General features: G+C 49.2%; 2 protein-coding genes across 2 annotated transcripts in view; both read right to left on the bottom strand.

Annotated features, from left to right (window-relative positions):
* The window catches only part of LOC116424940 (serine/threonine-protein phosphatase 4 regulatory subunit 1), a 150,835-nt gene that overhangs the window by 93,091 nt on the left and 30,988 nt on the right, over window positions 1–26,756 (bottom strand). The window lies entirely within an intron of this gene.
* Window positions 73–10,391, bottom strand: LOC143174676 (uncharacterized). The gene is made up of 4 exons (XM_076368893.1): window positions 10,295–10,391; window positions 9,730–9,787; window positions 9,447–9,655; window positions 73–7,479 (listed from the first exon to the last, which is right to left on the bottom strand). Exons 1-4 carry the CDS (start codon window positions 10,323–10,325, stop codon window positions 7,418–7,420), a joined length of 360 nt encoding a protein of 119 aa, XP_076225008.1. The 5' UTR covers window positions 10,326–10,391; the 3' UTR covers window positions 73–7,417.

The following is a 26,756-nucleotide window of genomic DNA, read 5'->3' as shown; positions in this document are numbered from 1 at the left end:
TCTGTCTCTCTCTCTCTCTCTCTCTCTCTCTCTCTCTCTCTCTCTCTCTCTCTCTCTCTCTCTCTCTTGTACCACTCTTTTATGCGTGCGAGTGTGTCCGTCCTATGTGCGCGATAAAAGCCACGGTACACACGCACTCACGCAGGGTGGAATAACGTGACACAACGCACACCGCTCACCGGTGTCCCCTGTGTAACACGAAAAATTATGTAGCACAGGTCGCCGTGATTCCACCCGACGCGATTCGACAGGACCAGGGATTGAAAACAGTTATGATATCGCTTTCGGTTCCTGAAACCGTTACGAAGAATCGGAATAAGTCATAACTGTTATTCGGTATATCGGTTCCGAGGTATATTGGTTTCGGTTCCGATTCTTCGGAACTGATATAATATTGGTTCTGAAACGGTTCTATAACTGTTATTCGGTTTTTGAAACAGTTACGAGGAACCAAAAATTAACAGTTACAGAACCGTTTCAGAACCAATATTATGTCCGGTTCTTCGGAACCGAAATCGATATAGCTCGGAATCGATATACCGAATAACAGCTATGACTAATTTCAGTTCTTCATAACTGTTTCAGTCGGAACCGATATATAACAGTTTCAAACAGTTATTTTCGGAACGTTTTCAATCTCTAGACAGGACTCGACGCGACCCTTTCACGTGGCGTGAGCATGTGCGTTCGACCCCGAACCGGCCGCAAAAATGCATCGGCTCCGCGACGGGTTCTTCCGTTGCGTCAATTGTGACGCGCGTCGCGGGATCGGAAATACCGGATCAGAAAAACCGATCGGATCCGCATTGCGCCGTGCGGAATCCGCGCGCGGGTGGCTGAACGCAGCCCGGCATCGGTGGGTTCACCGTGGCAGACGAGTGCAACGTATCCAACGCTATGCGGAAAATAATCTTGTTTCCTACAGCGTTGGGTACACGCTGTTAACGCCGTTACGCGTGGCCTTCGTTTCCGTTCCGCGAGCGCCGCGAGGCTGGCTCCTCTCGTTTCATGGAACGCCGCGAGGCGCGTGCTCGTTAACGATTCCTCCAGCGACCACGCGCGATTCCGGTTAAATCGCACGCGTCCTCTACGAACGGCCGCACGGGATGACGACGACGAAAATTCCACGGGACGATTCCCGGTTGTGATACCTTCGCGGCGCCGGCGACAAATGGGTCATCTTACCGAAATACGCGGGGCTCCGCTTCACCGGGAGAGGAATGATGAATTGTCGCGTCTCAATTAGGGACAATAAGCGGCAAAGAATAGCACACGACCGTTCTAAAAGTAGCGCGAACTTTATGTCCAACGACACGGTTCCCGAGCCGACGCGAGCCGACTCTCTCGGATGAACCGTGCTAGATATCTCTATGGAGCGAGGGTGGAAGAGGAGGCGGAGGAGGACCGATGATCGTCGGCCGGAGAAAACGCACGCCTTCGCGCTTCTATACGTCCCCGATTGTTACGGAATAGAGAGACGCGGCAGAAATAGCACCGTTCCTCGACATTCCTTATAATCCCCGAGCGTCTCGACGCGACGCGACACGGGGACGCACACCGAGAGATAGCGCACGATACGGTCGCGCGCCAGCGACCAGTCGCTTTTCCGTCCCGTACCCGTCCCGTTCTCCGTTTCGTTCCGTTCCGCGTGTGCGTAGGTATGCGCGATGCGGCTCGCTCGTCGGTTTCCTACGCGTGTGTCGCACGAACACCGTTGCTCCGCCGCTGCCGCGACACTCCCCGACAGTACACGCACGTTCCCGCTCTAGCCTCTCGCGCTCCGTTTTCTAGAATGAGCGGCAACCAACACGCTCTCCTGACCAATTAGATTTGTTCGTGGCCTCAGGGCTGACACCCGTGAGAACACGCGGCGAGCTTTCTTCCACCGAGCGGTAAATACCGCGGGACGAATTCCAGAGAATCTAGCGATACCGTTCCGAACGTCTTTCGATATCGTCGCAGACAGCGTAACGCAATCGACCGTCCAACCGCACCGCCACGTTACCTTCAACAGTTATTAATCATGGTCTGACTGTACCTTCGTGTGGCCGCGTTAGAAGTAAGCATATAAAATCGTACACTGTAAACGGTTCCGCGACCTCCTCTCGCTATAAGCACTTCGGCAGACGCATCTGCATTCATCGCACTAGCGGCCTTGTAGTGAAACATTGACAACACTCTTCTCTGACGTCAGACAATGATTACATTATATTCGAGCCTGATTGTTTCAGATATCCCCTCTCGTTATAGGCGCGTCGTAGGAACCAACCGATGTACACACATCCAGGCAATACATCGCGCGACTACGATCAATTACACGAGCGAACGGTATTCCCGTACCCTTATCAATCGCGAATCGCGATTTCCTGGAACCAGAGTTCCGCGGTATCCGATCGTAACGCGGCAACAACGAGCTAGGGGAACGTTAGCCGGCGACTGAGGTAAAAACGGAAAGTCGACGAACGTTTTGTTATCGTTCGCCACTGTCGAGGAACGACCTCGGCCGTCGGGCCGTGCACACACGTACACGCACGCATGGCGGTCACGTGGCGGTTGACGTCGCCGACGATGCAGCATTTCATTCACGACGATCGATTTCATTAGCGGGACCGTCGGCGTTCCGTCTCGACGAAACCTTTGAATCGACCGACCGAACACCGGCGGGGCGCTCTCTATCTGTCTATCTTTCTCCCTCTCTCTCTCTCGCATATCGCGGAATAAATTTCCACCGGCATATTGATTTATCTGGGCAAACGCCGTCGACGGTGCACGCCCGTCCGTCCATCCCGCCGTCGATCGGGGCCAGCGTAACCACCGCGATGACGCGCGCCGATAACCGCTCTGACGTTCCGTTTCGGCGAAAAGCCTCCGCGTATCGTGTTATTGCTTTTCCCCGTCCCGCCCCCGACCCGATGCGTTTCCACCGTCGTCGACGCGGCGATCGCGCGTGGCCGTTTGTCGTTTCGACGTAGTTCGGTCACGTGACACGTGACGTTTACGTCGCAGCCTCCTCACGTGTTCGAGAACGTCACGCGTCGTTCGTGGCGACTGTCTCTCCTCTCCTTCGTCCTTCTTCCTCCGATACATCCCCCGCGTTCGTTCTTTTTCCACCTTGCAGTATACCGTTCGCGAATCACATATTCAACTAGCGGAAAAACCAGGTGCAACGGAGCTGAACTATCGTCGCGCTCTATCGACGACGATCGTAGCGGGACGACCGTGATAACTGATCGACACGACTGTCGACCCCGCGATCCAGAAACCCGCCAGCCGCGTGTTTGCAACTCGTAAACATTCGATGGAAGAGTACGGAAGGAGCGAACGAGGCTTCCTCCTTCCGCGATTCGAACGCAAATATTTGCCCCGCGGTGTTATTATGGCCTCGTCGCATAAAGTATTACGTTCTCCGGTTCTTTTCTTTTCTGTCGCGGGACGGTACGCCGACCGCGGCGGAAATTTTATTTCAAGGGTAATCCGCGCGGCCGAACGCGCGCGGAGGAGGAAAGGTTCGCGTGACGGACTCCAATTTCGAGTCCATTACGGGATTGAACGTCGAATCAATGTCGAGCGGAAGGAGATAAGGGCTGGTTCCATCGCGTTGCGTTTGAAAATTGGATCTGTGTCTTCTGCGATCGGCACAGCTCCTATTGACGATTTGCTTCTCAGCAAGTGTTCAAGAGATAGACGAATCGTTTGCGTTTATTGTAGCGAGGTTTCAAGCTGTTCATTTTTCCGTGGAAAAATCAACGCTCAAAGAAAACGGAATCAAGGGGTGCTGGGGGTGGGAGATGCCTCGCAGACTGACGAGGACACGACAGACGGTGCACCGGAGAAAGGCGAGCGAGGAACGGAGCCGGCGATTGCGCGCCGGAACTTTCGCGTAAACATGCTTTGAGATTACTTCCCGGGCTAACACTATCCAGGGAATTATCAATTAGAATTAATTAGCAATTAAGCCAGCCGGCGGACCAACTTACCGCGAGTTACACCGACGACGGCGCAAAGAGGGTCTTTGGAGGAGTCGTCGGCACGGATCAACCCGACCAGCGTTTTCATTCAACTGGATTTCGCCCGGAGATTCGCTTAAGCGGCCGGTACAATAATTTCCGGAGATTGTCCCACGATACTTCGTCCCGTTTAACGAGGCCGTCAAATCGAAAGTGATGTTCGATGACGTGCTGTGTTTGAAAATATTCATCGAATCTAATGACTTCGCATTCCTCGCTCTTTGCTAATACTAGGCAACATCAAGGTCTAAATTGCATATACGCTGATGTTCAAATATTTTTGCAGCATTTTCCTTTTTCCTATGCAATTATTGATATTGTTATATATTACGTATCACGATTAGTAATTACAAAAGACGATGAATACTGTCACTTTCTGAAAATATGTGTATAAGATAGATCCCTAGAAGAATGAATCAAACTTGGCCGAAGGCGATGTTTTCTATCCTCGGTCTCTGTCATTTCGGTTGTCAGTCGTCTGAAGAATCACCGCTGACAGAAAGAAAAGGAGAACTGTAATTGATCGAATTCCTATCTGACCGGATCACGGGAGGTGGTCCGGTCTTAAGTGATTCGGTATTCATCACGCGAACATCCGACTCGTAGAGCAAAAAAAACCGGTTTGCCGGTAGGCAGATCCGAATGATTCACGAATTTTGTCGAGATTCCAGCGGCGGACTGAACAGTAGCTTCGGCAAGTCCGCGAATCGCGATTCGCGGTACGTCCACCGGTCAGGTCGGATTAGAAGAGGCTGTAACTCAATACCACTGACGTGTGCGTAACAGCATAGTTAGAGCGTCGCGAAGGTCGCGCATGACGGATGATGAGGCTGATTTCCGCGTACCGGCAATGATTCACGAATTTTCACATTAGCGCCGAATGGCGCTCTAACCAGAAACGGTACTGAATGTTTGAAACCGTTCTAAAGTTAGCGATCTAACTTTTGAAGTCTATCACACTGGCCGTAATGAATAAGGCATACACGAGCAGACATCTTCGGATAGTCTTCTGCTAACTTGCAAGCTTTCAAACATAGATGCCAAACAAAGTGTCCGGCGCTGTTCCTTTTGACAATGACAACATATTCGTAGCTTCATTCTAGAATTGCTCAAGCTGCTTCGATGTGACTAATATACTTCGAATAATTGACAAGCGTCTATAAACAAGCTATATTTAGCTACTGAATTCTAAGTAGATGAAAGTCATGTTTACATGCTTGGAGCTTCGTAAATTTAGTAATCGGTTCACATTTACCCCAATTCTGGAGACAGTATGCTCCAAAGTTGAACAGGACATCTGACATCACGATTGCCTATTATCATTTCACTCGAGGAAAATAATATTCTAAGGAGTCTAAGGCAACGACAATTCTTTCGTTAACAGGAAGCCCATAAATTTCGATCAGCATTCAAAACGTTGGAACTTCTTCCAACATTTAAATCGCTGATGACTTTATATTGAAGTAGGGAAACTACGGAAGTTAAACAGAACATAGCCATTCAAATTTCCCTGGATTCATTCGACTCGGCAAATCATAAATCCTTAACCTACCTGACTTTTTCGAGAGTCGCGACAGTGCTTTAAGGAGCATCCTGTTCGTCGCGTCGAGAAGCAGTTCGAACGGATGAATCAGTCCGTAGCCGGAATGCATAAACGAGAAGAATTGATAGCGACGCTGACGTCCGTCGCAATAGTCTTGCTTATCTGCCAGATACCTCTTTATTGTCGTGACATAAACGGCGTGACGTTAGCGTTTACGTTCGCGGAACGCAACGTCGATCGTTCCGCGATTCGAGATTCTAGGATTCCGATGGAAGAATAGAAAGATCGTCGTCGTCGGAAGTTTCGAAAACGACGGGCGGGGAAAAAGTTCTTGAACTTGACAACGAGGGAAAAGCGTTGTCGGGAAGGAGAGAGAGTGCGCGCGCACACCGAGACGCGGTTATTCCGAAGCGGGGTGGGCTCTCGACTCAGCGACACGAAGAAAGAAACAAGGAGACGAAGAAAAGTCATGAACGGGCAGCCGTGGATGATGGCGGGGACACACGGGAGGAAAGGGAGAGTATTTTTAGCGGTTACACATTGTTGTTGACTGCTACTGACGACACTGTACCGCGGACTCGCGAACCAGCCTGCCGAGTGGAGCGCAGCGGTGGCCTGCACTCTCGACACGCACGCGAGATGTTTTCGTGGGGTCGCGATATATCTATCGAATGTACACTGGGACTTTCCTACAATACACAAGGAATCTTTCAAGTGAACTCGAGTCGATTCTTTCTTTTGCATTATCGTGTCGAATATTATTCATTGACACTTGGATGTCAACGCGTTTTGTTGTGCAATTTCAGATTGTATGTTGTGTAAAAATTATTGTATGCAGTATTCAGAGAAACATAGTTGTTGATTTGAGAATAATGAAAGTAGCAATGTAAACTACAAAATATTACAATATTCAGAAGATCCGAATTTGAAAGATTACTTAGCGATTCTTTGCTAATTTATTAATACTCGGCGTTAAGATTCTCACTCGTAAACGAAGGTAACTAATATTTCTATCGTTTAATGTATTACTATAAATATTATTTGTGAAACCAGGGTGTTTTCTATTAAACCGGAACGAAGAACACTGCAAATTACAAAGCGCTTCCTGTTCGATCCACGTGGCAAATATCATTTACTATGGTAAATGGGCAGGAGGCTTCTGATTCCGTTGCAGCTGCACTTGCAACCGAGTTTCGAGCGCGCTCGCCGCTACCGACTGGAAACACGATAGATATTATCGAGGCACTATCGACGCGTCGTGTAATTTCGGTTGACTCGGTCCGCTCCTCCGGTTGCGTACCGTTCGCTCACTCGTGACCAGGCTGACCCTACACGATACGATTCACGCAGCATGGCGAGGCGGGTCGCGACCGTTTTCTCAGATAACGAATTCATTCACAAGCGGCGGCGTCGATTCAAGTCCGGTCATCCGGTTAACGAATCCGGAATACGGTCTTAAATTCAGCTCGAACGTTCGCCGCGGATTGCGCGGAACTCGCTGTACGTCTTTCGTGTATATACCGGGTGATCTTAAATTAATCACCGAAAATCTATCTAAATATTCGAATAAATACCGGTAAATATTGATCTTACAATTATCTACATCTTCAAATACTTCTGTTTCATGTCACGGTATGAATTATAATCTCCAATGACAAGTTAATTTCGCTGACAAGACTGAAAATACCTCTATTGTTTCGAAGAAGCCATTGAACATTATATATTTACTATCTCTGATGGTCACTGTCAAGTCCAAACGCCCGTTACATCCGTCTCTTCCGGCCGATCGTTCGAAAATATCGACAGGCGAGTGGCGTAAATTGCCTTCGAGGTCTAGCCGTTAAAACGATGAAGATATTCTACGTCATTAGCTCCCAGTTATAGACCCCAGAAGACGTAGTTCAACGTCATCGGTTACCCCGTTTGGATCTGAAAATACGTAGTAGCATATCATTGGCCGACACCTTCGGATTTCAAGAGACGTAATAACGTTTCATCGATCAGAGAAGTGCGGGACCAGTCTCAATTAGATCTGGGTCAGGTCATTCGCGAACGATTCGCGAATAGAAAACAACGGTACAGGAGAAGTGCGCCTCAACCACGTCGATCCCAGGTGTCGGCTCTAAATATACGGTGGGGCGGCCCGCTCTCGTTAAGAGCACGCTGGCGGACCCGACGACCGCGAAACGAGTGAACGTCGGTCGAGGCGCCGGCATGGAAATCGGTTTTTGCTCTTTGGCTTCAAGTCACGACGCCGCGATCAACGAGGACGCGAGACGCGTGAGTCAGGATCACTCTAACGCGCGTTATTGGAATTTTTCCGAATCATCGCGCAGACGCGCGGTATTTTCTGCGTGAATTCTTTTCTCGCAAATCAACGGGGTCGCGTTTCTCTACCGGGAAAATCTCGAACGTTCCTTTGTTCGAAACCAGCTGCGTACGCCCCTTTTCTGGTTATCCCGGTCCCCCCAACCTCCGGGAATACGGTGATTCTTGACATGGCTTACGTAACGGCACCGCGATAAACGTATCAGTGTTTTTCACGCGGCGCTGCCAGCTTAAGAACCATTCTTACTATTCGTCTAGCCGCTGGCGTCAGTCGAAACGTTTCCCCCGATCGCTTCTGCGTAGCGGTGTTCCACGCTGACCGCATTTCACCCGACAAAATGGAGTATCTGGAGAAAGACCGGGCACAAGGCTGGCACGCGTTAAGCCCTTGTTCTGGGATTTTTTTCGTAGGTACGGCGATTGGTGCTGTTAGAGAGATTTTAAGTTTTCGTTCGCTTGCAAATAAATTTACTTTCATTGATTTATTGTGATATTTTTCGTTAAAAAGTGTTTAGTTTACTATTGTTCTCTATAGTTCGATGACTATCTTTTGGTTGTAAAACTGTTGTAGTAAAAAAGTGTCACTGTCGCTACTTTCCTTCGTTCTAGATTAATTAGTTCAATTAAAATTATTACAGTTTCTTAATAGTCCCGAAGTACTTGATGTTAATTCCGTCGTTTGATAGCTAGTGTCGATTTACCTCCAATTTGTAAACGGGCTATCTTTCCGAACGTAAACGTTATATGGACGTCGTTAAAGATGAATAAAACCAATTTACTCGTCAATCCCGCGTAAAGCACGTGCATAGATAGTCATTTCAACGCATGAATATTTGATCCCGCTGTATAGCAAATACGACGTGGAATATTAATAAGCATATTACAAACTAATTAAATGTAAGAATCCATAGATAAACCAACAGGGAAATTGTACATTACTGATATGTTCAGTCAACTACAAATTAACCTGAATCATCTGGAATCTTAATGGGCAACTTCATTAACGTTCATAGAAAGTAGAGGTGCGAACAACTTATTAACACTGAAATCCATTTCTCAAGTGTTTTCGGTTACGTTTGGATCAGATTATTCCCTAAAATCGTTCCTAAACCACGGTAGCCCTAGTAGCCTTAGCGCCGATTCCCAAATTGCTCCAGAATAACTACAAAAGGAAACACTGGGCGATACGTTTCACAGGAGTCAAGAAAACATCCGCCCCCGAGCTTTCACTGCTCGTCCTCTCGAACCGGCGCGTCTCCCACGGCACCTCCGTCCGTCTTTTTAATCCGCGAGCGTCGATTTACGCGGGTCTGCGAGCGTGTGCCATATACGGGTCGCCTGTTAAGAGAGGACGTTACAGAAAGAGAAATATTTCAGGCATGAAAAAGGGAAGGCGAACGTAGGATCGGTATCCGCGTGTGTGCACGCCGGCAAAGGAGGGGAGGGGGGCCGGTCGATGCGTCCCAAATGACGCAGACGCCCACGCGTACTGACGCATACACGGCTGGCGCGTTCCTCGTCGACCGGCGGACACCCTGAAATTACTGTCTATGACTCGGGCATCATACCGAAAGCGGACAGAGTCCGCGGGATCCGTCGAGCGAGTTGCCACGGAGTGACGCAAGGCGAGTTACGATCGCCCGAGAAGGTCGTCGACGGCGAAAATACTGAATGGGACTGTCGTCGATCAGTGAAAAGTTGCACAAAATGGTGAACGCGCGCGTGAGCGAACGAGCAAGCTCGGGTCGCCTTGTACCTCTTGCATACGTCATCCGTGCTGCAATAAAGTATTCTGAGAACGAAGGATATATCACTTCGACAGGCGAGGGACCGGTGTGAATGGTTACTCACGTAATGTAGGTGTGCGCTCGACGGTGCGCGCGATCACGCCGGGCTCGGATAAACTTACCTGCAACAGAAAGAAAAGTCATTCATTAGTGTGGAACAATGGAATTGGCCGGCGCGGTGTCGACTTCTTTATTTTTAGCATTCCTGAATCCGATCGACCCTTGGTGTCGCGACCTCCGGCGAATGCTGTCCCAGATCCTGTTCTTAAATCGTTCAGTTTACGCGATCACGATTAACCAGGACACAGATATGGATACGATCAATTACGGTTCCCCGTGGGTCACGCACCAACGTGGTTTATCGTTAAGACCTCTTCCGCGGTAGCAACTTTCACGCTTAGCGGCTCGCATCTAAATCATTGTGGCAATCTTTAGCCTGAAGAATTTTTACGATCGAGGGGAATTTAATATAACGGCTGGTGATTCGACGAATTGTCCTTGTAGCCACCAGACCAGTTTCTCAAAGACGCTACTGCGAAAGATGTCTAAAGAGTCCGAAGCCGGAGAACTAGGTTCTCGGCTGGCGCGCGTTATTAACGGTCCGGGTCTGGGTTAGGGACTATTTGTACCGGCGTTTCTTTTTCGCATCGACGCCCGCATTTGTGGAAGGGGTCGATTTGGCAGAGGGCATCGTTGGCATAGCGCTGGAACGCGAGACGCGCCAGATTGTCGCGGGCAGGACAATGATCTCGGCTCTGTTCCGGCGCGCGGCGGCCAGCCCTAGCTCTCTCGCTCCTGGCCGCTGTTCGTCTAACGCCGGCGAACGTCTTTCGGTCGATCCTACAAAAGCGTCACGGAACGCACGGTGCCGCACCACCTGGACCTTGAATTCATCTTGGCCCGTAGCTCTCTCCTTTGGCCATGCCTGCGTGGAACACGGGCCGCCGCGCGCCGTTCGGTGTGGCTGAAGGGGCCCGCATCTGCCACCTTGTGCCCCGCCGCCGTGTGTTTCTGGCCTCGCATCTTGACTCGGGCCCCAATAATTGCTCGGTCGACGAGCCCGATCCTCGCGACGATTTATCCCCGTCAGCCTGCTCGCGTTCGCCTATACTAGACACCGACTAACCCTCCTCTGGCCTACCAGGCATCCGTTTTTGTTAGGGGTGCGCGGAGCACGAGAACGTTCGGCCTGGTTAAAACAACTCCCGGAAAGTATCTTGCAACAGAAAAACATCAGAGTTCTCGAAATTTCGAGAAGACAAACTGGTGATTTATGATTGCTCGTAAAAGCGTTCCGATATTGTAACGATATCGCAAATAGGGGATGAAAAGACAAAAGTATGCAATCATTAAGATAGCCTACATGTTCCTTAAGTGACACCTTCAGGCTGATCTACATTTTCTATTTGTTCTAAATTCTAAATGTTCAAGTACAACCATTCTCAAAACTTTGATTGTCTAAGCAAGAGTTGATCGAGCAACGGTCAGCAAGAAAAAAGCAAAAAGCCGATAGCCGACACAGGGTCCCATCCCGGGCCCGTTCGCTTGTGCCGGCTCGGTTCTCCCGAGGACAGGGGGGTGTGGCAGGTGGTGGCTGTATCGTCGAGGAATCCGTCCAAAGACGGGAGAGCGGTTTCGGGAGGTGCGCGCGTGCGACACCGCGTAATTTATCTTTCGGCTAGCACGGGCAACGGGAATAGATACGATCGGATAACGAGTATCGCCGTCCGCATCGACGTCGGGCCCGGGTGCTTCGTGGAACCCGCGAACGACAGGATGAGTAACGAGGCGCGCGCGGCCGAATATTCTCTCCCGAGGACGTAACGCGCCGCGTCGGGTCCCGACTCTTGACATAGTTATCACACAGGCGCCGCCGCCACCGACGCCGCGCGGGGGAGGGTCGGGAAAATAGGGGCGGACGCATCGCGGCGTAATCGGGTGGGCGGTTGGCGCGAAACTGCGGATTAATTTAAAACCGGCGAGACAGAAGAGAAAGAATCAGGAGGATCGCAAACGAACAAGGAGCTTAACGTCGAGTGGTTCTAGGTGGTTGATGGTGGTGAAGTGAGCGAGGGTGAGAGTATGAGAACACAGGCAGGAGGGGGTGGAAGAGGAAGAGGAGGTGAAGGCAGAGAAAAAAAAGGTGAGAGAGAAAGAGTGCGGAGCGTAGGATCGGGCAGGATGAAGGAGCGACAGAGAAGAGCGTCGGGAGGAAAGGCGGAGGCAGGGAGGCTTAAGCAGGGGGCAGCAGGTGATGCACCAGGTGGAGGACGACGGCGCGTGCGCCGTTTTGCCCCCCGCCTTCCGGTCACGTGCCTGAGCCTCAACCCCTCGCCCCCACCCATTCTCTTCGCGGAACTCTCTTTCGTTTCTCTTTCTCTGGTCTCCACGGACCGAAGCAGCTACAAACTCCACGCGATCCCTACGCGCGATGGACTCGCGAGTTCGTTTCTCTTTTAAACGAACGATCTTGTTGTCCGGGATCGGTTCCGCCAGTGGACGTTGACCGGCTAGCCAGGATCAAGAGCGATCACGATTCTTTTTATAAGACGGCGAAGAAAGGAAAACATGTTTTCGCGGAAAGACGTACGTTATAGTCCCGGTTTCGTTCCAAGAACTTGGAGGAGGACGGACCGCGACGCAGTAACGATTCGCGGGCAGTATTTTCCGTTTCTTTTCCCTTCCTCTCCGTTTCGTTTCGTTTCGTTTCGTTAGGAACGTTGTTTTGCGCGCGTGTTTTCTGTCTTCACGAGCTTCAAGACTCGGAACCGACAGATGTCGGGCCTTGGGACAGAGAAAGCTGACGAACAAAGTAGAGAACTGGACATCGCAGGAGGCAATGATGCTCCTCCGCTGTCTCGTGGTGTCTGCACAGCGATGTCGATTATCTTTTGCATTTATTTTGTAGAACCTTTATTGCTCCTTCTCCATTATCCTCCTCTCTCTTTCCTCGTTGCTCCTCTCCGGCCGCCCTTTCGGCTACGGAGCCACGAAGGGCGAACGAACGGACAGGAAGTCAGATAACCATCGACCCGTGCCGCCTGCCGGCGTCGCCTTCGAGAACCAAGCGCCTCTTTCTCCACTCCTTCTAGCTCCTTCCTTCTTTATCCCGGTTCGTTTAGGTGATCCCTTTCTTCCACGGATTCGTGCCAGTTACCGATTCCCGTTCGACGGAGGAAAAATATTTGCCGGAGTGGCTGCTCCGATAAAAATACACGGGACCCGGTCGGCCGACCACCCGGGAAACACGTAGGTGAAACGTGTCCGAGAAAAATCATCGCCGGTCTAGACGCCGCGCCGGCGTGCGCGACGAGTTCAAACAAACACGTTCCCGTGTAATAAAATAAACCGGGTCTCGCGGGTACCTCGTGGCGGATTATGCAATCCTTTAAAAGATACACAAGTGGAAACAGGATCCGCCGGCCGATGGTTTTATCTGGTGCCGCGATTCGCGGAGCGGACACTCCGAAAATTCGCGGAACGCTTAGATCCGCAACCGCGAGCGGCGGTCCCGCGACGCGCCGCGCTTCTATCGGACGCCTCAATCTTTTTGTGCTTAGGTCGTGTCTAGTCGCTGACGAAAGAAAATACTTTTTCGAGATAGAGATTATATCGTTCACCGCGATCAACGTTGCACCTTTCCCAGTACTCGAAAGTACTTGAACGACGCTCGACGAGTACATTATCGCGATCTGGAGCATTTCGCGTGATAACTTTCGGTCTCGTAATATTGGTGAGTTTCTGTCACCAGCAGAAAAAATTAAAAACACAGATGACGCCATTATAGAATAAAATAGTAAAAAGGTACAATGTAACTCGTTGAACTAACCCCGTTACCCAAAAGTTCAACAAAACTACCGAAGGTCTAAGTCCCGATCCACAAACGTGGAACGATTGCCATCTCGCTCCGAAACGTTCGCCATAAAACTTCCAATCGTTTCTTGGTACCAACGGGGCTCGCTAAACCATGCGTCCCGCCGGGCATCTGTCCGGCTAGAACTTCGCGGCATTGTTCCTCGGGAAGGGGGTCGATAGGTCGAAAGTATCCTGGAAGAAGCCAGCTCACCTTTTCGTGGCTTCTCGGTAAATATACGCCGTGTATACACATCGGTGCGCGTCCGTCTGCCCGGTGCATGGGCCACGTGCCACGTGCGTGTCAGCTGCAATACGACGAGGAGTTGGGTTCTTCTCGGGGCCCGTGTGTGTGCACGCGCAAAGGAAGCTGTCTATGGCCGAGGCCTTCCTTTGGCGATTTTATCGAGAGAGCGAGACGGCCGAGCGTCGCGCCGCGCTGCGTCGAACCGAGCTGAGCCGAGCCGAGGCGAGCCAACGACAGACAAAGAAGACACTGGGGAAAGAAAGGAGGAAGCTGAACGATGGACGACGTAACAACGCGTCGCCGTTCGGGAGGAGAAGGAGTGGAAGAGGAAGGCTAGCCAGCCGCTCTTTGCCGATGCCCGCAGCCGCTGCGGAAAGTAGGTGCACGGCCGGATACCTGCGCTTAATCTAAATTTTTCGTTCCCTCCCAGCAGCGGAGCGCACCCCGGAGCGGAGCGCACGACGCCGTTGAAACGGATGGGGGAGGTCGACGTAGAAAAAGGTGCACAATGCCACGAAATCACTTCATCGAAAGCCTCGGCAGATGCTACTGCTACGGTTTGTGGCAGCGCGCGCGAGGATGCGCGCCGTGGAGGAAGGGGGACGGATGCATCTCGACCTGTCCTTTTTTCTCTCGCGCGGCGCACGCCTGTACCCCGTCGAACCGGGGAAAAAATGCATTAATTTCCCCGCGTCGATAGCCTCCAACAGATGTCCACTGAAAGGGACCACGATTCGACGTCTGCGCCGGCACGGTGCACGTGCCCGCTTTCTTTCGGCGTTTCGAGACGCCGATGGTAGGTCGGGAAGGTGCATCCATTGAGGTGCTGCACGCTTATGCAATTGGACGTGTTGAGGGGCTGAGAAGGTGCGCAAAATTTAGAGTAGGGGAGTTATATTTTTTTTCTGTCGCTCGACTACGAACATTTCTTCAATATTCGAATTCTTATGGATCGTTTCGTAAATAGTAGCATTATTCTTCTCGTCTGAATTGAATAGACATTTTAGAGCTAACTGTATTCTCGATTTATTCGATTGAAGGTAAGAGAACAGGTACTGAATTCTTTGTTTCATTGTATTACGCACACTTCCATGTGTCATAAGGGAAACAGTTCTTTGGCCGGTAATTAAGTAATGTTTAAGAAATGCTTCTAAATATAGCATTGGCTGATTTAATGAGTCAGCTCCTTTCTCGTCGTAGAACTGGAAGAAGAATGGTGTCGTTAAAATAGATATACGTTTCCGATGACATAAGTCCAGTAGTCATCGAGGACGCAGCGTGTATACCACTGCCCGAAAACGTCGACGACGGATACGTGATCCGCGTCCGACGCATCCCGTTTAAGCGTGAAGTGTCATTTCACGCAGGAAGCAACTGGCCGCTATTACCCGTCGAATTATCATTTTATTCTCGTTTCACCGCGGTCCTGTTCGAACAGCTGTCAGTGCGGGGCTGCGGCTTACGCGCCGCAATTGATCGATCGCGCGATATCGACGAGCTTCCCGATGAGATAACGCCCGGCAAAAAAGGAACGTATCTCCGCGTGTGTACCTTCGCGATGGTCAATGGGCGCACCGGTGTGTTTACGCCATGGGCACGAGCGAACGCTGTTGCGACATATGTTCGCAAAACTGGAGAAGATGAAACGCTCGAGCAATGCATTGCTTCCTGCTTATGGGAATTACAGTTAGGGGACATAGTCAGCGATAGGAACAAATTGCCTTAAGAATTATTGATTGGATCGAAGAAACTCTGAAATGTTTCTTAGCAAACACTCGGTACAATAACAAAAGACGCTATCTAAAAGGTTTCACAAAAGAACAGATCTAAATCAAGACACACAACTACCAGTCATAACTCTCAAAATCTTCGAACCTTCCTTAGATCAGTACAATAGAGCTAACAGTTATGAATCCCCAGAAACAGGAGAGACCCTCTAAATACACACCCCTCAACGAACCAGCCGAACCATTGCTTTTCCGTAAACAAAACTCTTTTCCGTCCTCATTTATAGAAGCACAGCTGTACCAACCAGGGCTCGGAGACCCAGAAAGGTGACCTGCAGGTTGAACGGAGCCGTGCTTCCCGTATCGTCGTCCGCAATATTGTCCCAAATCCCGGGGTGGAAAGGGTTTTTGGGACCGCGACGTCTGGTTTCACCCGAGCTGTACGGCATACATAGGCGTATCGAGAACGAAGGAGGACGGTCGTCGACGTTCGAGCGAGACAGATTCGGGCAAAAATCTAAGGAGGAAGGGCGAACGCGGGGACAGGGTAGAGGAGGATGTAGGAGGGGAAGAGAGAGTGTAAGAGAGAGAGGAGGGATCGAGGGCCCAAAGGAAACACATGCCAGGAAGGCTCGTGCCACGACGATCTAAGCCGTATCTCGTGAGGTTGCAGCTGCCCTGCACCACCGCCGCAAATTGCCTCTACCCCTTGTCCCTGCCGCCCTTCTTGCCCGCTCGATAGTTGGGACACGAAGCCGGGGCACCGAGAGGGGCCCGGCTTCCTTAAAGCGAGCCGAACGCCAGCCAGCTCCTTGCGCCGCTCCGCGGAGCTTCGCCAGCCACCGTGGGGCCTCGCGTCAAGATAAGTAGCAGCCCGTGTTTCGAACGACGCATGGTGGGGATGGTTGGGGCAGCACGTCGGGGAGTGGGGGGCGAGGAGGGCCCACGGGTCCCGGCGCGCGGCGTGCTTCGCACCTGGAGCCCCGAAATGTACGCAGAAACGCCGGCTCCCGTGAAATCGTGACGACCAGGACGCAAACCGATGGAGAAATATACCTCGTTGCGATACGTTAACGAGGGTATCGGTGGCATCGGTTCTCGTCGGTTGGTGCGCAAACTGTCAGCTCAGTAGTAGATAACAGGGACTGGGTCTCGATTCTGTATAACAGTTTCATCGATGCTTCGTGCTTTGTTAGTTTCTGTTGGTAATTTAAAGCTGTATACTTCTTTTATTTTAGGGTATGTATTCTGGTAGTATAGTTTGTTGTATAAAGGGTGGGGGTATTTCAAGGGGAGTTTCTACGAATGGATGTTTGAGTACCTCTACAGTTCAGCTGTATGTAAACGTGTGAAAATGATAGAGTAAGTAATCCTAGATCGCATTATATTTCACTTGATTTTTGAAAACTTCTAGATGAAATTTGCTGAAGTCTGATACCCAGTCACGTATTGGAAATTTGGTATAACAAAAGAATAGAGATGAATAGACGTAATCGAACGCTTTTTTACTAAAAATGTTCAACGCTCGATATTTCGATTCGAACGATCCTCCAGCGGAGCGTGAAATCGCGCAACGTTTATCGAAATGCAAAAGAATATGACCCCGTCGAATCGTAGTCCAGTTGGTTGTGAAATCAATTGCGGATACCGCACGGCAGGCCGGGATGAGAACCCGCTGCGCTGATATATTTTGGCAACAGGGTAACGAGCGGGGGCAACGGACGGGAAGGAGAAAGAAATTACGCGAGAGGAAGAAGAGAGCGGGCACGGCTGGCTGAACAAATTCGATCGTTGTCGGCCGTTTGACGGCTATTGGCCAGAGAGATATATTCAGTTACCAGGTTTAACACGAGCCTCGCGTCGTAACACGATAACTGGTCGCTCTTTCGTGTCCCCCCTAAGAGCCCACAGCGAGACGAGCACTATAACGACTCTCCTTCGTATGATCAAATTTTCGACTATCGAATATTCAACGTTCAACGGAAAAGAGCGAGTCAATGGGAGGGGATCGGCGGGGTGTCCCGGGCATCCCCATCCGCTTCTGCTTCCTTTTGATATACTGGAATCAAGTCGGGGCCGCGACTCCTTTCACCGCCGCCAACTATACGCGTAAATCCCTTCGGATCGGTTTTATTGGCGCTCCACCTGTTAATCGAACTCCGAATATGTTTTAATGAAACCACGGTGAAAAGGACAATCACGGTAACGAGCGACGTTAAATCCTCGAGATGTCCTAGATAACCGAAGTTCAGCCCGAACTTTCCACCCTCCGGCCGGTCTTTATTCCTTCGGAAGTCTCCTTTACCTACGGGAGTGCCACTCGAAGGGTACTTATACTCACCCCCGCGTTCCCCTTCCTACCGGTGGCCCTTCTTACAGGACCGTCGTGATAGGTGCCTCCGAATATAACCCACTCCACCCGCGAACGAACCACGGGGGTCGAGAAGACGAAGTAGCCGGGGGTTATTGCCAGGCCGATGTCATTTTCTCTCGGTGGCGAAAGGCTTTAGAGAAAAGTGGCGGGCAGGAAGAGGTGAAGGAAGGCTAGAAGTGACTGCGGAGAAACACTTAGTCCCCGCCGCGTTTAATGTACGTCAAAGGGCTGTCGTTGTCGTCATCGGCCGTGTCTTTGCTTCGTCGCTATTTAACGCGGGCGTGGTGCCCGCCAGCTGAAGATGCCCTGCACGAGATAACATGAAAAACTCCGTCCCCCAGCAGTGAACGGGGGAAAACACGAAGGAGAAGGACACACTTCTGGCGCAGCATTGGTCGCAGACCGTCCTACTCGGCTGAAGGACATCGGGATTAAAAGAATCGCCGACGGATGGTCCCGCGACAACTCCTTTGACCACCCTCCGCGCGTTCGAACGAACTTGTACGCGTGTGCCGAGTCAGTGGGTGGCGAAAGGGTTCGATCATTGAGAGGTGGATAGCGCTTGCCGAGTCGAATGAAAAATGCATATATAGTAGAGATTCAAAAATCGACTTTACCATGGGAGGTTGGAGGGAATCGAAGACTCATTTCTATTTAAAAAATAGACAGGTGGCGGAGGAGCATAGGGAATGTAGGCGTGTAATGATTGAGGAAGGAAATGTATAGCCCTCGGGGGTATCTAGAACGATCAAGGGTAAATTATTAAAAAAGGAAAAGTTATCCATTAATAAGTAGAATGCTACACTATTTGAATGCCTGTGTGTAGAAAAGGAAAGTAACTTTGTATAGTGAATTTAACTACGACGTCGGCGTCTTCTAATTTCCGCCAGGTTCATTTCCACCCCGTTGCGTTTCGTGTTTTTAAGCAAGAATTCCACCGCGGAACCGTGGGATTGCAAAAGAAAAGGACGTCCTCGAAAATATGTTCTAGAAAGGCTTTAACCGCCTCATATAAGAAAGTATCTCCGACGAATAAGGTCACGTACCTTTGAATCTTTTCAAATGCATGGCCGGATACGTATCCGTGGATCTCTCCGGCGAACCTTCCGTGCCGGATATTTCCGCCCTGACTATTTTACCCTGGATTGCTCCAGTTCCGTGAACACGTAGTTTCAAGAAACTTTATGCGCTCCGCTCGGTTATATTTATGCCGTGCTTCTCGCACGGCGTGCTCGCCGGAGTGAATGGAAACGGCGTAACGTATGTGCTTTTTCACGCACTGACTGCCGAACGGCATTTGTCGTCAGGTATACGCGGCTGTGATTCACTCGACGCCAAATGAATCGCAACAGTAGCATCCAATTTCTAATAATGCGCGCTGACAGCGAGGTAAATATCATCGAACTAATCACTTTAACCTTTAATTGAGGTTTATCAAGTTGCGCAAAGTGAAAAAATGACCGTTCCGGGTGCACGAGCGTGCACGTCATGCTAACCATCTCACCAAATCCTCTGCAAAAGAAATCCGAGCAACCGTTAATATCATTATCGTTGATTAACACTTCGAAATAATCGAAGAGGGAGATTGCAGAGAATTATCCCCTTCCACTTTCTAAGGATAAACCCAGCTAGTCTCCGTGCCGGATCCAGCATCTGCTAATTTCCTCGGCCCTTCCCATCAGTTTTGAGGAATTAACGCAAGGATTTGCGGAACGGAGATCTTTTTTTCTCGCGCTCGTCGCTGAGATACCAACCGTCCGAGAGAATATCCTCTCTACCGCTTTCTCCGCGTCTCCAGCGATGGAACGAGTTGTCCCGGCTGGCTGGTCCGAGGTCCGCACGCCGGAGGTGACGAGAAAATCGGAAACGTCGCCGCGAGAACGCCCTTCGAAATGGTCGTTACCGAGGCCCGCTGATTATCTAAGGGCGGACGTCATTTCCGCGTGGGCGTATGCCTCCAGGGGGCGAACGGAGAATCGACGGGGGTACCCGGCAACCCCCTTTCTGCTATTTCAGGATCAGACTCGTCGATTGCCAGACTCGACAGCTGGGGTGGATTTTTGAAATTCCAGGTGGTGCCCATTTCCTACGGTCTTCCGGTGGAATTTCATCGATCAGCTTCTCTCCATTGTATTAGATACTTGATCAATCTTTCACTCAATATCCCATCGATTGGCGATTTAATCGAGATTACTTCAGCAGCTATGTGAAGTACCAGAGGGTTTAGGTCGTGAAGTATAAGTGTTATTACTAGACCGCGGATTTTACGGTGGATTAGACGAAGCCCATAACAACGCACGGAATACCTACCACTTATGCAAAATGGGTAATTTACTCATCACTCGTTTACTAGTTCACGTGCCTACAACCGGAACACGCCACAAAAACTCCCAACGGAAAAATCTCAACAAACCCCCTCTCGATCGAAACTCCTATACCCAACCTTTGAAACCTCGGCAATTACCATCACCGTTGAAACGCGATCAGGATCGATCGCTATTTCCCGTCCAGCGTAGTTCGATCGGCACAGAGAAATCCGGGTCAACGTTCTTTATAAATAAGAGTAACTGGAACAGCGTGGCCGTCTACAATGGAAGAATAGTCGCAGAGTAGCGAAAGTGGAACAATAAAAGCGCTTGATAATCACAGGTTCGCCGGTGAGGCCGGGAGCATGCACGGGCAGAGCGCTCGCGCGTGCGCGCATGTGTGTACGCCCGAAAGCCCGATGTCCGTGGGCATCGGTAGTCGATCGCTACAACATATATTTTTTCTGTACACCCAGTCGGTCGATGGGCGCCCCTGAAGCGGGACCCAGAGGGTGCATCGGAATCGTAGAGGTCCGGGGGTAACAAACGCGAGTAAAATGGATAAAGGCTACACCTGGCCTCCTGATGGTCGACGGCGGCACGCGCTGCTCTCCCCCTACCGTTCTCTCTTACTCTTTCCCTCCCCCCTCCCACATCCCCGCGCGCAGATAGGTCTCGTCTCTCTCTGCCCCCCTGGCACCTCCCGTTCCCGCCATCATCCAATCCCCCGAAATGTACACACCTGCCCCTCACCGACACGCATGCACGTCGTTAGGACTGTGCGCGCAGCGAGGGTCGTAAATGCACACGGATTACTCCCGGCGATGCCAGTGGTATAAAGGATAGAAACAGAAAGTGGAACGATCGGGGGGAGAGAAAGAGAGAAACCGGAGGAGGAGACAGGGCACCGCGGCTGCGGCAGCGGCAGCGCCGGCTAGAACAGAGTTCCAGCCCTCGTGCCGTATTCCCGGCGCGCGTTATTTTCTAGGACGGTAGATTCCCTGCGATGGGTCCTTTGACCGGTGAATAAACTTCGCGCGAAGAAAGGATCCTCGAGCAGCTTAATAATGCCCGGGGTCGTTAGCGCGAGGTAAACGCGCCGTTTCACCGCTCGAGGATGATGAAATAATCATGAGCGTTGATCAATGCGTGGATCGTTCCCGCGGATTTGCTCGTTTAACTCGCCGTTGAGGAGGTTTTTTGCGAATTCGAGAAAATGATTCTGACAAAGAAGTCTGTGTCTTTGGGAACTTCGCGGTTGGGAAATTAGTGTTTGCCAGGTACTTTTCTTTATATTTCGAGGGACGATTCGAGGGACGTTTGTAATGAATTTTCTCCGTTTTAACTTTCGGGAAACACTAGATTCTCCTTCTGCAGTTCCAAGATTTTTAAGCAAGAATTGAAATTTTATCGGTCTTGTATCGATTGTCTTTCGTGATTACGGGATAGCCGTAATTGTACTTACACGGATCGCATTAAACCGGGAATCCAATGAAACGACGATCGTAAATTTCCCCCAGAAACATTAACGCGGTATCGTCTGCCGGAAAACCGACATATGCAGGATACTTTACGGTGGCCTAGTATTAATTTAAAGAAATCGGGGCGGGCTCATAAATTTACTACACAATGGTTGGATTTCCAGCGGCATCAGCGGCGCAGGGAAAGCCATCGAGCGAGAGGGTGGCGGAAGAGGCAGAAGCCTAAAAGCCGGCTGCCGCCACCGTCGCCGCTGCAAACGACGACACTGTTCTCGTAGCTGTTTCTGTAGCTCGCTTCTGTTTGCAGCTTTCTCCCCGCGAACTTTGCCATTTCAGCGATGCACCCTTAATCCCTTTTCCGTTCCCTGCGTCACCGAAGGAGTTGACGTCTACGCCCCTTTGAAACTTGCCTCGGTTGTAACTTCGCCGTTCTACGATAAGACGCCGCCGCCACCTCGACCTGGCCGTTCGCGAAATTGTCCAAGAAGAACTTGAGAGGAGACTGTGATTGAAAGGAGCGACGCGGAAGAACGATGAAAAAGGGGGGGGTGAACTGCGTCATTCGCGATACCTCGTCAATTTCAACGGGCCAGTTCCATACTGTCGCTCGAAAGAACGGTTGCCTTCGATTCTTTCAAAGCATTCTTCCAATGTACTATTATATTCCTCATACAATTTAACTGAATAACCTATAGGTTCTTAGTAAATCTTTCATGAATATTCTTACTATTTTCGAAGCTATCTGAAATACTGATCCCGAGTTCGCTCCGCGAGACATCGCTAAACTCTAGAACCGCTAAGAAATCATTCGTCTTGTATTTATCTTTTTATAGAAGTTACACATTTATAGAGATTTCGATTGATGTATACCTTAGTTTTGAAATCAACTGAATGAATAATTTCGAAGAGAAGCTTCGGTCTTTCCAATAATCGCGAAAGAGGGGATCGGGAATGGATCGTTTCAACTCATTTGGTAGTTCCAGCGTTAATTTCATCGCGAAAAGAAGGTCCGCGATAATGGCGAGTTACAAAGGCGATGACGAGCGGTCCACGGGAACGTGACCGTGCCGGGGTGGAAGTTACACGTGTAATACCTCCCCCTAGGTTCGTTTGTTGAGTTACATCCGTGGACTTTTCCCCGTGACACGCAAAGTTCCGTGGTAGAACGCGTGTCCAGCTCGAGCCGAGTGGGGGTTGAACAACGGGCCGTGTGTAATTGGCGGGGGACCACATTATTAAAAGTTTCGACGCTGGGCGTGGACCTGATCGCCTCTCGTCGTCGCGACAGCCCAGGAGTTTTCGACGTCGTCGTCGGCAGCGGCGGCGTTATCGCGAGAGCGGTTCCTAATGAGGTGAGGGGCCCTTTAATGACCATTTTCCGCGGCAGATGCTGTACAGTATATATCGTGACGTCAATCGATCGGCGCTCGGCGCACACGGACGTCTCGTCGACGGACACAGACTTGCCCTTGTCTGGCGTGGCCGCGACGCACACACGGGAAGAGAAGAAGAAAGGAACGTGAAACGACAGGAAGGAAGAATAAGACGGGCAGATGGTCATAGGGCGAAGGGCACGTGCCCTAGACACCGGCTTTACGATTTCTTTTTGCTTCGGAACTTTGACGGAGATAATTAAAGATCCACCTAACCGATAAAATGTCCCGCACACGCACACCGTTTTTCTTTCTTGCCGAGCCTCCCCTTCTCACCCTCCACGCCGTCCCTGGGCTCCCTGCTATTACGACCCGCGGAATTTCTCGATTCTTTTCTTTCCGTAGTTTCGGCGCACGCTTCGTTGGATGCAATTACAAGCTAACTGCGGGTCTTTATGTGTTATTTTATGCCGATGGTAAATATCGATTAGACATATCGAGAAGTTTAACCTTTAATCGGGAAGGGATCAATTTGAACGAGTGGTTTCGGAGTACATGGTTGCCGAGGGTAGTTGAAGTTATTGAAAAGAAATATTGTCTTAGATTCGAGTTGTAGCGCGTTTCGAGGAGCTTCTTCGACATAGAAATCCAAGTTTGTCGCGTCCATTGTACACGTGTATCGACGTGCCTTGAATTTGCCCTTCAGCAAAGAAATTATTTATCTTACTCTATTTATGCCCGCGGCTTTCGTCACTTCCGGCTCGGTGGTTCTAGGCGGTGCTTAAATACGAGGTTGCATACGTGCGATGATCTAATACGTTCCGACACGATATGACCGTTGAAAACGAAGAACGGAGTCGTTAACCGTTTAACGATCGCGCACCGGATAAACTGGTATCTTTAAAGTTCTTTCTCCCGACTCGGATTGTTTGCCCCGAAAGTTACCGAACCGAGGTTAAAATAGCAATGCTTTTGGAAGATACTGTATGATTTTACTCGAAACCGTTCGAAATGGTTTCTAATTTAATAGTTTCTAGTCTTCTTTTAATTTTCGATATTTAAAAGAAAATGTAATCATCATTGTAACCATAAAATCATAATTGTAATTATAAAATGGCAAATTAAAGGAGTATGATAGAAAACCCATTTTATTAGTAACACGTATGAAATCTGTCCACCATCTTGAATGAAAAAATACTAAACACGTTTCCAAAGGCTGTACAATATTTCTCTCGGTGTACTTCTTCGGAAAGAAACTGTTTTGAATAATTCGTAAAAGAAATGATCAATATCTCACAAGAAATTGCAGTTACCATATAAGAACATCAGGACGAACTGTGTATATTCAAGAATTTAAATGAACGGTGCCTTTTCTTTTGTCTGCGAAACAGTAGACAATCATATTGGAAGCGAAAAAACACGATCGAGTGTCGCGAACTAATGTCATTAGCAATACGTATGGCGAATGATGCGCTTCGATATCTAATATTTACTGCTAGTTATGCATTCTCTACAAGCGGCCGTATATACAAATTCTTCTATGATCGAATACGTCTCAGCGTATGCATTAGTTGACTTTTCACAGCGAGATCAATCCCGCTGCTGTTTTCAAGGATGGAAACTCGCCAATATTTGACTTTTATATTGTGCATATATATACGTCAATTGTGCACGCTTAAATGGTGACTGATCACTGAACGGCCATTTTTTTTTTACCATGAACGATTTATGTACCAAGGAATGCAATGCGCGTGCAAGGTTTGTGTTGCTAGTTAACGGTCGTTCATATTTAGCTTCTATTTCTTCCAGCATGTTTGTGTTTTAAATTCTCATTCGTTGCGGTTTTAGAAGCAGTTACGTTGCTCTCTTCTCTTTAGTATATTACTGTGACTACCAATTTGCTCAGATATATAAAACAAACTAGAAAACGATTGTGCATTACGAATGCAGTGTACAACGGATCATTACAGAAGCTCGAGTTTCCTAAAATGTACAGAATGAAGAAAGAAGGAAGTTAAATTATACGAAAACCTGGAAGTATCAAATACATAAGTGCGGGTGTCTCCACGGAAACGATTTATAGAAGAAAAGACGGTAAATTGGCCGATAAGGAAATTTATCGTAAAATGACAATAAGATAATTGTTCTCCGCGGCTCAAAAGAAAGACAATAAGTCCATTTACCAGTAAAAATAATACGCCTGCTTTTTCTGGGAAGCACTAATAATGGAAAGAATTAAGTTTTAAACACAAAAGGAGAGATTCTTAAGCGACTTCGCATTTACGAACGAAATGATACCCGAGATAATACACGGTAAAAAAAGGAGAAGTTTCGCAGGCGCGCGAATAAGTAGCATTGCTCGTTTTACGTTCGTTTAGACCGACCGGTCCACCTCGTTCGCGTTTGAAGCGTGCTCCAAAGGTTCTCGAGCCGGCGTCACGATAAGTTTCGTAATTAGGGATCAACGAGTTTAGATACGGAGGTAGAAAAGCCGCGGCAGACCTACCGTCCCATCGTGACGCGATCCTGAATGGATCAAAGTGCACACACAGACTACTGCAACCTGGCGCAATATAATGCAACAACCTCGCTGCACCTTCATCGGTTGATTTATTGGCTTGGTTCAACGAGTTTTCCTCTATTTTCACTTTCTCCGTCGAGCATTAATCCCTCGTCGCATTTTCAACGTAGAAATCGAAAAATACGATACCCAAAGGTATTAAAACTTTGGTCAGAATTTTTTTCGTAATTCACCGGCAACCGTACAAACCAAAAAGACATAGAAACAGTAATCGAGATTTATAGAGAAAAATTGAAAAAATGAAGTGAAAATGACGAGTGCTTTAAAATTTATTTAAACAATACTTATTCAGTTTCGCGTCTGTACGCGAATATTTCGTGACTATAAAAATATGTATGTAGTATTCAATGTAGTACAATGTATTCAATAATCTAATGATTGTATTCAAACGAAAGTTAATTAATCACTTAATTATTCGCCATTTTGCTATGCAAAATGAAATAAATCAATAAAATGCTAATATATTGGCCTGTGACTTAAGGGCAAACGAAGTCATAAGTGCCTATAGAGGGCTAACATTCTCTTCGAAAGCTCTTTATTCTAATAAAAATTACGTAGACCTAAAATTCTATTAAAAATCGAGAAAAACTTTCTTCTCTAGGGAATACTCAGAAGTGTACGATTTTGCTTTCATACGCCAGACAAAATTTGCAACAAAGTCTGTCCTAATAACCGCGATAGCTGATACGCCCATTTTTCAAGTGCCCTAAACCAAATCACGAAATTACCTGAACGTAAATCGAAATCGCAAATACCCGTTCTAATACCCTAATCCCGGTTTATTGGACACCCTCGCCCTCTCCCTTCTGTCGTCGAGGTTTCGGAGTATGCACACGTGTGTGTATGTCCGTATGCGAATGCGTGCGTGTGCACGTTTCACGTATTGAAAGCCGGAGCGAGGCAGCGACTACGATGAAAAAGCGCCGGACGACAATCGGAAAATTGTGCCATCTGGTCGAAGGCTGCGTTCACACCGAACAATGTCTGCATTATCTGTTCCTCCGCAGCGGCAGAAGAGGCATGACGCGGCAAATACGCGCCACACCGCAGAAATCGACTAGTCATTGGATGACTGCGCACTGGCGGATCGAACACGGTCGATTTCCCGGGAAAAGTCCAGCCGCCCCATGATTCTCGTTAACGCGTCCGA

The sequence above is a fragment of the Nomia melanderi genome, chromosome 7 (assembly GCF_051020985.1).
Source record: "Nomia melanderi isolate GNS246 chromosome 7, iyNomMela1, whole genome shotgun sequence".
Classification (NCBI taxonomy): Eukaryota; Metazoa; Arthropoda; class Insecta; order Hymenoptera; family Halictidae; genus Nomia; species Nomia melanderi.
Note: the sequence above shows the minus strand (reverse complement) of the source record. Positions and strands in the feature narration are given on the sequence as shown.

Coding starts and splice junctions, on each gene's coding strand:
- LOC143174676 (XM_076368893.1), bottom strand. CDS start 10,325: ATGCGGGCGTCGATGCGAAAAAGAAACGCCG. Junction 9,788..10,294: donor GATGCGAAAAAGAAACGCCG/GTACAAATAGTC, acceptor TTTCTGTTGCAG/GTAAGTTTATCCGAGCCCGG. Junction 9,656..9,729: donor CGAGCGCACACCTACATTAC/GTGAGTAACCAT, acceptor ACTTTATTGCAG/CACGGATGACGTATGCAAGA.